Below are 14,223 nucleotides of genomic sequence, written 5' to 3'. Positions count from 1 at the left end.
CTCTTTGAGGTCAGAAGTAAATACAATTATTCGATTTTTATCCCCGTTTTACAAACGAACAATATTAAAATTTTTCTAAATACCTTTCCAAAGTTGAACTAGATCTGTCAGACCTGGCAAGAAGTGGTGTTTAAACAACTCAGCAACAAACAATAATGATTGTATACTGAGTATTATTAAGAAGGCATAATACTTTTTATTCACGTATTTGTTATAATACAATTCACAATAAATTTGGGGAGCATTCTGTATGGAGCTTAGGCATTAAGATTCTTCTTGTACATGTACTCAATTTTCATACTGTCCAAAAGGTTTACATTTGAGGCAACATGGGACAATAAAAATATCTCGAATTTAAACTCCCTTACCTTTAGTCTGTAACTCTGTAGCTTTAGGCAAGTTACTTCATATTTCCTGGGTCTCAAACCTATTAGTTGCAGGTTTTTTTGTGAAATTAGACATAACGTACTTCAAGCTTTAGTGATACATATTTAGAAGGTCCTCTTTTTTTTTAATTTTTTTTTTTTAACGTTTATTTATTTTTGAGACAGAGAGAGACAGAGCATGAACAGGGGAGGGGCAGAGAAAGAGGGAGACACAGAATCAGAAGCAGGCTCCAGGCTCTGAGCCATCAGCCCAGAGCCCGACGTGGGGCTCGAACTCACGGACCACGAGATCGTGACCTGAGCTGAAGTCGGACGCCCAACCGACTGAGCCACCCAGGCGCCCCTAGAAGGTCCTCTTTAAATGATATTACTTTTCCCATTGCTTCTTAGCTTCCCTTTTGGCTAAGATCAAGTGTAAATGAGTATCATTCTTCCTGGATATTTTCAGACTGGTTTCTTCACCCAAAGGGACTTGGCCGTGAGCCTTTGTAGACCTTCTCACTGCTGACCCTTTCATTACTTAGAATCATAATTCCATCAGCCAGGTTAGTCTCACCTATATATATTTCTTTTCTATCTGGGAGCTCTTCTTCAGAAAGTCTTTTTTTTCCCTAGCAACCACCCTTAATGTTTATGTCCGCAATAACCTTACTATTAAGCATTACACGATTAATAGGCACTCATCAGACAGACTTGCATGTTTACTTTATGTAAAAACAAGCCAATTTTACAGAGCACTACTTACCCCAGACAGAGTATTCTTTAAAGAATTACAAGTTCAACACGCACTGCCTAGATGGCAGCCCAAGGATTCTGGACCAATTTGGTTATATGTCACCTCTTCTCCACTTGAACACAATGTTCCCTCACCAACAAGCCTATGAAATCTACTAACATTCACTGAAAAGTACTGTGTAAAATACAAAACAGCATATGCCACATATGCCCCCTCGAGGTCAGCTACAGTGCTAAGGGGACAGAAAGGTTGTGCTGAATTCAAAGGCTTTAAGCAAGAATTTGTATAATTTCAGGCAACTTAGAATTTTAAGTACTTTAAGCAAAATACATTTCTTAATGTTTTACTAAAGAAGATAAACAGTTCTGAAAAAGCTCTTACAAGGTGACACATTTTGTACAATTTTTAAAGATAAAGTATTGATGACATATTATTATTTTAAAAATCTTATTGTATCAAGAATATTGCATCCTATAATTAGGCTAAGTCTTTAGTGAAAATAGGAATAAGGATTATAAAACAAAAGGATTCTGACCACAGATTGTGAAAAAAATTTAATAAATTAGATTATCTCCTAGGTTAATTGTAAAATTTTTACTTACTTTTTAACAATGAAAATTATGAAAGCTGTCAGTTTTTCTTCTATTATTGGAATAATTTAGTTCATTTAAGACTACAGATGGTGTTAATATAATGAATATGGAACTTCAATAAAGACCTAAATTATATCTCTTCACTCCTTCACTCTAGTGGTGTATGTGTGTGTATAATCTCTTACACAAAGAAAAATGTCACATAAATCACCGTGACACAGAAACAGATTCAAGAGAAAACAGAGAAATGGACTATATATTAAGCTTCTCAATGCTAATTCTTAGAAGTAATAACCTATAGGATCTGTATTAATGGGAGGCAATTATGTGTAGCAGGAAAGAACAATGGGCTTTGGAGTCAGAACTAAGCTTGAGTCCTCGACTTTGCTGTGACATTGGGCAAGCTACCAAATACCCCTAGGCTTCAGTTTCCTCATCTGTAAAATGAGAGAACACTATCTCAGTGAGTTGTAGCAAGGACAAAACAAGACAATACACATAAAACCAGAGTGCTTAGCATACAGAAAAAGCTGAATAATCATGATCTACCATTATTATGATTAATTATAATTGTTCAAATACATATCTGATGTAGGATTATATTATATATATATTTTCTATTTACCCAGCTTGACAGAATGCTTAGATCATTAGCACTAGAAAACAGTGGCTCCTAATGGAAGGACCATTTTACAAACATAAACGATCAATGAAAATAAACAAAAAACTCCTATTTTAAGGATTTTCTTTATATGTGTCACAAAGATTACCAATGCTTTTATGTGAAAGAGCATCTGTAAATATGTTCATTAAACTATTTAACAATGTTTACATACAACACATAAATGTTTTTGAAACCTCAAAATTCACTAATAACCGCAATATCATTTTCAAATAAGCATGGTACAATCTTAAATATTACATCATTCAGATTATTTTTTAAACAGATAAACCTGTAGGAGATCACTCCAACATAATTGTCCATTAATTATTTGTAACAAAACAGGGTTCCTAGTAGATGTTTCAGCAAATGGATGGCTCCTCTACTGCTTGGGCACCTTCTGTGACAGCTTTGACACATTTGGCCATTGTCTGTGAGGCTCTGCTAATTGAGTCTGAAAGATATTTTAAAAAGTGCATTTTGATAATACAATTTTTAAAAAAGCACACAGTAAAACTTTCTTGTTGCACATATTCAGGAACAACAAAAAAAGACTATAAAACCCTATTGAACTATATGTAACGTGAGAGCAACAAATTCAGAAGTCCCTTATTAGCTAATAAATGTTTTTAACAATTACTCCTAGGAATGATTAAATACTTATATATAAACAGCCATGGAGTGTCTGCGTGGCTCAGTCAGTTAAGTGTCCGACTCTTGATTTTGGCTCAGGTCATAATTTCACGGGTTCATGGGATCCAGCCCCATGTCAGGTTCTGTGCTGCCAGCACAAATTGGTATTCATTCTTTCCCTCTCTCTCTCTACTTGTGCATGCTCTCTCTCAAAATAAGTAAACTTAAAATAATAATAATTATATACACTCATACAACGTGCTAGTATGCAACATTAAAAATATTGTAGAAAATTATTAAAGACAGGTAAAACATGTACAAAATACTATTATTGAAAAAAAGTTTATAAAATAGTATGTATACTAAAATCCACTGAATTGTACACTTTATGAGTGAATTTCATGGTATGTGGATGATATTTCAATAAAGCTGTCAACCCCCCTCCCCCCCCATAAATGAATAATCATATCTTTTGTTTAAATAAATATATGTGTATATCCCTGGATGCCTGACAAAATGTTAAAAAAATAAATATAGTTATTTTTTTGGATAGTGGGATCATAGTAATTGTTTGCTCTTTGGGCTTAAGTATGTATTCTATAACAAACATAACTAAAAAACAATTAACAATAATCTTAGATACAAACTTAAAAAATTAAAAAATACACTATCTGCTTTGATAGACAATTATTTAAAATCATTTTTAAATTACCTCATAACACAGATATTATATCAGGTGTTATTTTATACCAAATGGAAGATTTGCAGTAAAGAAGTTTCAGTAAGTCTGCATTCCTTAAAAACATTCCTAACAATATACATCAGAAGCACTGGTTTTGTTTGTTTGTTTATTTATTTTTTTATTTTACTTTTGAGAGAGAGAGAGAGACAGCGTGAGCAGGGGCGGTGCAGAGACAGTGGGAGACACAGAATCTGAAGCAGGTTCCAGGCTCTGAGCTGTCAGTCCAGAGCCCGATGCGGGGCTCGAACTCACGAACCATGAGATCACGACCTGAGCCCAAGTCAGATGCTTAACCAACTAAGCCACCCAGGCATCCCTAGAAGCACTGTTTAACATGAGTCACATTCAAATGTTTTGATATTTCTACTGTATTTCTCAGAAAAACCTTAGCAATTCTGGCTGTCACTTACAAAAATGCTTCCTAAATTAGTATACAATGATTTTATACACAACAGTAAAATTTTATATTGAAAACATGCTTACATTTAAAAAAAAAAAAAAAAAAAAAAAAAGAGAGAGCGTAAAATCAGATGATACAAATTACATTACTTCTGATGTTTGAAAATTTTCAAAGATTAAATAAAAATATCAAATATTCTTAATAACAGGTTGGAATCTTTTTTTTTTTTTGGCATTTATTTATTTTTGAGAGAAACAGACGGAGAGATTGAGCGGGAGAGGGGCAGAGAAAGGGAGACAGAGGATATGAAGTAGGCTCCGCACTATGAGCACAGAGCCCAATATGGGGTTCGAGCTCATGAACCATAAGATCATGACCTAAGCCAAAATCAAGTCAGCCGCTTAACAAACTAAGCCACCCAGGCACCCGAAGACGTTGGAATCACGATGCTAAATTAGGTGATCTTCTACCTTCCCACCTTCTATATTTGGCAGGCATGCTGACAAATGCATACCTGTCATGTAGAAGTCTTTTATTGTTAGCTGAGGTGGAACAAGCGGATCAGCAAGAAGTTGCTGGTTCACTAGCTACAACAACAAGAACAAAAAAGCATGAGATCAATAATAGAATTGAAAACTAACACCAGAGGATACACTAGTATGAAAACTGCATACAGGCAAGTTTTTACCTTGGAGAGCTCATTTGCTTGCTGGAAATAATTGGCTCCTTCGACATCATCATATCGGACAAGATTAGGAGAGACTTCCTCCAATCTGTTCCTTACTTGATCCAGAGTATCATATGGAAGAGTCATACCTGCAATCTATACATATCAGGTCCCCAAAATTGACACAAAGCTTTAGTACTTAAAAATTCAAATCATACATAATTGCAACTATAGTGAAATAATGTTGTACCAATGAAAATTCTATTGGCGTTCATTAGCATGTATATTGTGGTTAAGTGGAGAACACAATGGTCAAAAATTTTAATTCATAAACAGCTATCAGTATGTAATTTCTCTTTAGAAATTAGACTGATTATGAAATAAATCATTAAAGAGATAATGGTATGCTAAATCTGAATGCTTTTGCTAACCTGATACTGATCATAAACAAAATCTACAGACAACTGTGTATAATTTTAAATCTCATGATGCCTTTTTTCTTTTTTACAATAAAAAGAGTTAAAAGCAGTATTTTTAGGCAAAAAATAAGCCAAAAATAAAAACACCAATATCAAATTCCCATTTTCTGAACATATTTTTCCAACAGAGATTATTCAAATCATCTCTGCACTTCAGACTTGGATCCGCTTTGTCTTTGACAAGCTAACAAGTCAAACTTCCCATTAGCAACATCACTAAGAACAAATACCTCAGAGAGGGCTCTTATAATTTTCCAGTCTTCTCTTGCCAAGCCAGGAGGTGTCACTGCTACTCTTGTCTGCTGAGCTCGGCCTTCAGTATTGACATAAGTGGCTGACTTTTCTGTGTAAGCAGCGCCTGGGAGAATAACATCAGCTATTGGAGCTCCAACGTCTCCATGATGTCCTGTGAAAAGACGGAAAATGCAAACCATATTTTAGCAAAAAATTGATTAGGTACCATACATGAACCCAGAAGATACCCTTTTGTAAATCCCATTAAGAATTTAAAGTGTTAAAAAACAAAAAATAATTACAAAATTGTTTACCAAATTACAATATACAAAACAATATAAAAATTTTTTGGAATAAAAAGCCCACATTTCAACTCCCTTCCCAAAGAAATTACTGATAAGCATTTGCTATGTATCTTCCCACATAAGTTTTTGCAAATACAGAAATACACATAATACCACACATATATGGGCAACTAGCTATATTATTTCTCTTGATAATTACAAACTAGAAATGCTCAGGTATATGTAAGTGAAATTTGGTAAAGTAGATGGAAATGGTGGAGGAATAAAAATGTAGGACAGGAATGACAGTGATAATACTAAAAACACAATAAACAGAAAACTATACAAAATAGCTTGCTGAAAAACTGAAATAGTATAATGAAAATTTTAATAGTTTAACAAAACTGTTAGAAGAAAAAAGAACTTGAGTTAAACGAAATATATAAAATATTTAGTCTCATTTTTGTACATACATAGAAAAATACATGAAGCACACATTTCAAAACCATCATCAATGATTATCTCTGGATAGGATTAGGAGATGGATGTAATTTATGTATGTTGCTTTAATTTTAACAAACAAAAAATACAAAACATTATATAATGCTTTTTACGTGCCATTGGCAATAAAAAGCCTATTAATAAATTTATGGTGTTTGTGTAAAATGAAGTAGAGAGTTATGTAATACTTTTCCCTGTAAAATATCCAGGAACACTCTGGACTCCATCTATTCCAGGGAAACTTGATTACATTTATGAGTAAGACTTCAAGAAAATGAGTCAAATACAAAGAAGCCAAAGGAGTACTGTCAAATATATTTCATTAAATGTTCTGTAACATAACACTCATGATTTTTTAAACTTTTTATACTGTTTATATAAAAGTGCTTTCCTCTAATTATATAATAATGGTAAACATTCTTTGAAAAGCAGAATTTTAGTGCTACATAATATTTCACTGTATAAATAAACCATAATTTAACCATTCCTGTTACTGAAGCATTTAGGCTTCTTTTAATTTTTTGTTATTAGGTATCATCAGGTAGTAATTTTTTTTTAATTTTTTTAAATATTTAATTTTGAGAGAGAGAGAGAGAGAGACAGACAGAGAGAGACAGAGTGAGAACAGGGGAGGGGCAGAGAGAGAGGGAGACACAGAATCCAAAGCAGGCTCCAGGCTCTGAGCTATCCGCATAGAGCCCAATGCAAGGCTTGAACTCATGGAGTGCAAGATCGTGACCTGAGCTGAAGTCCGATGCTTAACCAACTGAGCCACCTAGGACCCTTAAGTAATTTTTTTTAAAGTGATCTCTACACCCAACATAGGGCTTGAACCCATGACCCTGAGATCTAGAGTCAGAAGCTCTACCGAATGAGCTGGCCAGGTGTCCCAGGTAATAATTCTTTTTTTCTCCAGGTAATAATTCTCAATTGCAGTATCAACTATGTAACTAATAAAACCTATGATTTGGTTTTTAAAAAATATTGAGGGGCGTCTAGGTGGCTCAGTCAGTTAAGCATCTGACTTCGGCTCAGGTCAAGATCTCACAGTTCATGGGTTCGAGTCCTGCATAGGGTTCTGTGCTGACAGCTCGGAGCCTGGAGCCTGCTTCGGATTCTGTGTCTCCCTCTCTCTCTGTTCTTCCCCTACTCATACTCTGTTTCTCTCTCTCTCTCAAGAATAAATAAACATTAAAAAAATATATTAAAAAAATATTGGGGCGTGTGTATGAAATTCTTGAACGGAAAATATTCAATCCACTAAATATATTGCCATACAGTTTCTAATCTACACAATATTCGATTCTCTTCTGTTTCTGGTATCACAGATGCTACTTACCTTGATAAATAATGAAACAATCCTTTGGCAAATCCTGTCGAGTGATACAACCTCCATCTGCTCCCAGGAGAAATAGCACTTTGGGAGGGCTCTTACGAATTGCTTCCACCCCAGGTTTATAGCCAAGGTCCAAAGCAGCTACTTGGCTTGCAATCCTGTAAAACAATCAGATTTTTAGCACACCTGCAGTGTTATCATTATAAAAAATTAAATGTGATTCTTGAAGTGATACTTAATCTCTTTTCTATTCAATGCTGACAAAGACCTTCCCTTATCTTCTTTACCCATTTTAAATAGATGTCAAAACCAGAAACAGCAGTTTTTTACTGTTTTAAGAATGGCAAACAAAGAAACAAGGTGCTTAGAATTATTAGAATAATTGTGGAAACATTATGCCAATTGAAATTACCCTAAAATTGGTTCTTAGTCAACACAGTAAGCCAAAAACTGTCATTAGATAAAAATTAGACGATTTTGAAAACCGAAAGGGAGAAATTAAAACACTACCCATAAGACTGTAACTTGGAGAAAACTATAATTAGTTCATGGGTGTATGTCCTTATGGAGTTCTTTCTATGAACATATACTACTCGTATAAGCAGAAAATAATCCTTTAAAGAACAAATCTGAAATAACTATACTCTGAACAACTCAGTCTTTGGTCTAATTTGCTAATGTTAACTTTCTTTCTAGAAATAGTAGCCATTCTGAGGACCTACTATATATAAAGCAGATTGGTGTTTTACCTATTTGTTGGGGGAGGAGAGCAGGTCAAACCAACTCCTACCAGATGCTACTACTCTGTCAAACTCTGACTGGATAACGTCAAAAGAATGAAACGTTTTTAAAAAAAGTGTAAGATATATATAACGAAAACTACAGAACAACTTTGAAAGAAATTAAAGACCTTACTAAATGGAAAGACATCCCATGTCCATGGATTAGGAGACTTACTACTGTTAAGACAATACTCACCAATTGAACTTATAGATTCAGTGCAATCCCTATCAAAAATCCCAGCTGAATATTTTACAGAAACTGACAAGCTGATCCTAAAATTCATATGGTTTGCAAAGGATCCAGAATAGCCAAACCTATCATGAAAGTAAACAAAGTTGGAAGACTCCTACTTCCCAATTTCAAAACTAATCCCTGTGCCCCAATAGTATTTTTTTAATGTCTTGATACCTCTCTCTCAAAGATCTGAGCAGAGACTCACATTAACTTATGACAGTCTACCTCATCCTGGAAAAACAAACTCAGTAAGCCTAAGTTTTGCCTTTGCAATAAAAGATACGTCCTAATAAACTAAAATGAACTTTTAAAAAAAGGAAATCTTTTAATAATGAAATGAAAAACAAGGTTAATAAATTAAAAATTACATCAAAGTCAGTGCTCTCTAGAATGAAAACCGACAAAATGATGGAACAAAAAAAGACATTTTCTCTAAGGGTGCCTGGGTAGGTCAGTCGGTTAAGCATCTGACTCTTGGTTTCAGCTCAGGTCATGATCTCACTGTTAGTGACTTTGAGCCTCGTGTCGGGCTCTGTGCTGGCAGTGCAGAGCCTGCTTGGGATTCTCAATCTCCCTCTTTCTACCCCTACCCCACTTGTGTTCTCTCTCTCAAAAGTAAATAAACTTTTTAAAAAATGTTTATTTATTTTTGAGAGAGAAAAAGAGCGCAAATGGGAGAGGGACAGAGAGAGAGGAGACACAGAATCCAAAACTGTCAGCACAGAGCCTGACACAGGGCTCAAACCCACAAACCCCAAGATCATGACTTGAGCTGAAGCCAGCCACTTAGCCAACTGAGCCACCAAGGTGCCCCGATAAATAAACTTTTTCTAAAAAGGCATTTTCTCTAAACCCAGAGAAAAAGGAAATGAGAAAAATTATGAGGGAAAAGAACCAAAAGTCTGAAGGCCACCAATGCATAACAAAAGAAGCTTCTGCATGAGAGCAAGTAACTAAGTAAACCAGTAACTATGATATTCCCAGGCAAAGGTAATGACAGCTGAGTGTCACCACTTATATTCTGGTAGAATTTTCTTTAACATCAAATATAAGGAACCCTTAAAAATCAAGAACCAAAAGGCAAGCAAGCAGACACGTACACCTACATATTCTCAGGGACAAAACTGAGATTACAGGAGATTCTCTTTAAAATGTTAAATGAAATGGTGAAAAATTACTGACTATTAAAGGAAAAAAGACTGTCACCTTTGTACTTAGCCAGGTGTTTATCTGTGAGAAAGAACCAGAAATACATTGTTAGACATTCAGGAATTTTTTTGAAGTTATTAATTTTGGTATCCATTCAGAAACACAAAACTGTATGAATAAGGACATGGATGCAAGGGTGAACTAAAAATAAGAAGTAAAAATTGTGACCAGAAAGGATCCAGAGGTGTTGGTTAAGTCTCCAACTTTGGCTCAGGTCATGATCACATGGTTTTTGAGTTCGAGCCCCATGTCGGGCTCCGTGCTGACAGTTCAGAGCCTGGAGCCTGCTTCCAAATCTGTGTCTCCCTCTCTCAGCCCCTTGCCCACTCACACTCTGTCTCTCTCTTTCTCTCTCAAAAGTAAATAAACATTTAAAAAAATATATAAAATATAAAGTTTTTCAAAGTGTTTACAAGATTTGCAATGCCAAATCAAACCAATAAAGGAGAAATATAACACTGAAATTAATGTTTTAGAATGTATGAAAATACTTCTAAATGAAAACAATTTGCCTATCATATTTAAAAATGGTTAGCTTTAATCCTTAAACAAATTTGAAAAGTAATACGTGGGGTGCCTGGGTAGCTTGTAGGTTAAGTGTCTGACTCTTGATTTCAGCTTAGGTCAGGATCTCAAGGTCGTGATATCAAGCCCTGGGTTGGGCTCTGTGCTAAGTGTGGAGCCTGCTTGGGATTCTCTCTCTCTCTCACTTTCTCTGATATTGCATTATTTTTAAAGACTAGCGCCTCCCCCCAGATTTAAAAAAAAAAAAAAGCTCAACATGACTCTTCATCAGGGAAATACAAATCAAAACCACAGTAAGATACCACCTCACACTTGTGAGAATGGCTAAAATTTACTACACAAAAAACAACAGGCGTTGGAAAAGATATGAAGAAAGGGGAACGAACACTCTTGCACTGCTGGTGGTACAGCCACTCTGGAGAATAGTACGGAGATCCCTCAAAAAAGCCACTCTGGAGAATAGTACGGAGATCCCTCAAAAAACTAAAAGTAAAACTACCCTACAATCTAGCAATTGCACTATTAAGCATTTACCCAAAGGATAAAAAAAATACAGATCTGAAGAGGTACATGCACCCCAATGTTTACAGCAGTATTAACAATAGCAAAACTATACAGAGAGCCCAAATGTCCATCAGCTCATGAATGGATAAAGAAAATGTGGTGTCAGGGCGTCTGGGTGGCTCAGTCGGTTGAGCATCCGACTTCAGCTCAGGTCATGATCTCGCGGTTTGTGAGTTTGAGCCCAGCATCAGGCTGTGTGCTGACAGCTCAGAGCCTGGAGCCTGCTTCAGATTCTGTGTGTCTCTCTCTCTGCGCCTCCCCACTCACACTCTGTCTCTCTCTCCTTCAAAAATAAATAAACATTAAAAAAAAAAAATGTTTTTAAGAAAATGCGGTGTGTGTATGTATGTGTGTATACACACACACACACACACACACACGACAGAATATTACTCAGACATCAAAAAGAATGAAATCTTGCCATTTGCAATGACATAGATAGAGCTAGAATATATTATACTAAGCCAGATAAATCAGAGAAAAACGACTATCATATGATTTCATTCATATGTGGAATTTAAGAAACAAAACAGATGAACATATGGGAAGGAGGGAGAAGAGAAGAAAGGGAAATAAACCACAAGAGACTTTTAACAATAGAGAACAAACCAAGGGTTGATGGAGGGAGGTAGGTGGGAGATGGGTTAGATGGGTGATGGGGATTAAGGAAGGTACTTGTGATGAGCACTGGGTGTTGTATGTAAACGATGAATCACTGAATTCTACTTCTGAAACCAATATTGCACTATTAACTAACTCAAATATAAATAATAAAATATAAAATGAAATGAAATGAAATATTAAACTAGGGGTGCCTGGGTGGCTCAGTCAGTTGAGCATCCGACTCATGATTCTGGCTTAAGTCATGATCCCAAGGTTCTGGGATCAAGCCCCACATCGTGTGGGGAATCAATCTCTCTCTCTCTCTCTGCTCCTCTCCCCTGCTCACTCTTGCTCTCTCTTAACGAAAAAAAAAAAAAGACTAGCATCAATTTACATGTTAATAATAATGAAATAGCTAAAAATTTATACATATTCATGATATTAAACAGCCATTAAAGTTTATAAAAAATTTCTAATTACAGGAGGAAATTTTATCAGGTAATGAAAATTGATCAAAACCAGGTTACAAAACTGTATACACAATATGATTTCAACTATATAACTAGAAAAATATTTACACAGGAAAAAAAGGACCAGAAGTAGCAACAGTAATTATCTGTAAATTGTGGAATAAGGATAATTTCCATTTTTGTATACTTTGTTCTCTTTCCAACTTTCTAAAATAAATTTGCGTTATTAATATAGTCAGAAAAAAAACTTTCCTTACATTGAGTTCTCATGTTTACATTTTTATCATTTAATTGAAGTCACAGGACTTGTTGCAATTATTGAACCAAGGTATACTAATAGGGTACAGATTTTCAAAATTTTGTCAGCACTGCTTTTTCAAATATTTTAAATATTATTTATTATCTCAGGTTCTTCTCACACAGAAAATAAAGGTTTTAATCTATTTTGCATCTGCTACAGATGCTGCTAAATATTAAGCTGTTTGTAAGTCTAAATGTGACAATGTAACAGAATACATGTACACAAATTACTTGAATTTTACAGTATATAAAACAATTACTCAACATACCTATGAAGGATATTCATAACTTTCCAATCACTGGTAACACCACTACTCATCCGAATCTTTTGAGCAATGTTGGAAACAGCTGCAAGAATTGCTGCCCCATCATTTCTTTGGAGTGCAGAACTGCCTAAAACCACCATTGGTTTTTTAGCTTCATGTAATACCTATTTAAAAAGAATTTTGATTAAAAAATCTAAACAATCAACTAAATCTAATCAAATTTGCATCTACGATATGTTGTGTCAAGTTTTAGTTTCAATGCAGAATGCCTTTGATTTTTACTAATCAACATATAGACATACATCCAACCAGATTTAACCAAAAACATGTTGCCAATGCTACGGTGAAATGGCTAAGTGAGAATCAGATAAAACAGACTTTCTAAAACTAAGTACTGAGAATGAAAGACTTTCCCAAATATCCTTTGGTCAGAATGATTATGGGTATGTCCAAGAAAAACTGGGCAACGTCCCTACAGACATTTAGTTGGTACCGTCTAAGAGGAAAAACCACACTCAAGTACCATGCTACAGTCTATCTACCCACCATGCCCCAGACAAGAAGGAAGAGGTAGGGAAAGCAACCATCACTAGGATTACAACTCAGAATAGCTAAGACTTTAAGGGCTCTGCTTCCTGAATGTCAAAACATGAAGGGAAGTGCATGCCAAAAGCAAAGGAAACAACAGATTTGGTGGAGGATAGAAAAATTAAAAGCTGAAGACTATATAGCTCACTCTCCTGTCCACCTTCTATATCATTCCTCAATAAATAAGCGGCCCAAAGCAAAGAATCAGCATGAAAATTATGCCTAACATACTAGGGGAGGACATTTATCACAAGAGGAATTTCCCAAGAAAATGTGAAGTGTGCAGAGAAATAGTTTTCAATAGCCTCAAAGAAAATGAAAAACACGCTTTTTCTCGCTTGAAAAGAAAGGCTTAGAAGAGTGGCAAAACAGAGAGTATTATACAATAGGACATTTTGTCACAGAACTCAGGAAAGAACTGAAAGAGAAACAAATTAGTGATGAACGTCATTCCAGAAACAATAAAAAACAAAATAAAACAGGACTTCAAAAATAGGGACAAGAAAAACAGGCAATACAAAATCATATAAAGCAAACTGAAAAAGAATAAAAGAACAAAGGAAAAATGACAGAAAAAGACACAAAAGGGGATCCAGTATCTGCTTTGTTGGTTCATTCTTTTTTTGTTAGCAGCACATCTTAACTAATAGAAAACAGACTTAAATCTAGTATAGAAAAAAAACATACTTATCATCTTCTGGGGCATGGAGATAGGAATTAGAAAAGAGGGACACTTTTAAGTAAGTATTTTTTTTATATTTTTGATCACTGCAGTTGTAATCATGTTTTTCCTATTCAAAACAAAGGAACTGGGCTTAGCTGCCTTGTCCCACTTGACTACACCTAAAGCTACACCATCTTGGAACGATAAGGAGAAGCGCACACGCAAACACACAAGGAAGCAAAGGCACAGAGGATAGTAAAGCAGGAAGGAATGTCCTTCCATGATGACATCCTTGGACAAACACAACATCTGTCAAACTGCCTACCCTCCAGAGCCATTACATGAAAACCAGAAACTTCTTTCAT

At 35.2% G+C, this 14,223-nt stretch overlaps 1 protein-coding gene across 4 annotated transcripts in view; it reads right to left on the bottom strand.

Annotated features, from left to right (window-relative positions):
- Window positions 1–1,069: 1,069 nt before the first annotated feature.
- Window positions 1,070–14,223, bottom strand: part of NDUFS1 (NADH:ubiquinone oxidoreductase core subunit S1) — a 29,450-nt gene continuing 16,296 nt past the window's right edge. For all 4 annotated transcript variants that reach the window (XM_019446265.2, XM_053905675.1, XM_019446264.2 and 1 more), the window contains 6 exons: window positions 12,610–12,770; window positions 7,656–7,810; window positions 5,528–5,703; window positions 4,840–4,974; window positions 4,666–4,738; window positions 1,070–2,830 (listed from right to left, as the gene is read on the bottom strand). In XM_019446265.2, the coding sequence (XP_019301810.1) occupies window positions 2,739–2,830; window positions 4,666–4,738; window positions 4,840–4,974; window positions 5,528–5,703; window positions 7,656–7,810; window positions 12,610–12,770 (792 nt within the window). In that variant the 3' untranslated portion in view covers window positions 1,070–2,738. The remainder of the gene's footprint in view (window positions 2,831–4,665; window positions 4,739–4,839; window positions 4,975–5,527; window positions 5,704–7,655; window positions 7,811–12,609; window positions 12,771–14,223) is intronic.

This window comes from Panthera pardus, unplaced genomic scaffold, assembly GCF_024362965.1.
Source record: "Panthera pardus isolate Hobbes unplaced genomic scaffold, ASM2436296v1 HiC_scaffold_10, whole genome shotgun sequence".
Lineage (NCBI taxonomy): Eukaryota > Metazoa > Chordata > Mammalia > Carnivora > Felidae > Panthera > Panthera pardus.
The sequence above is the reverse complement of the archived record's forward strand: the minus strand, read 5'-3'. Positions and strand labels throughout refer to the sequence as shown.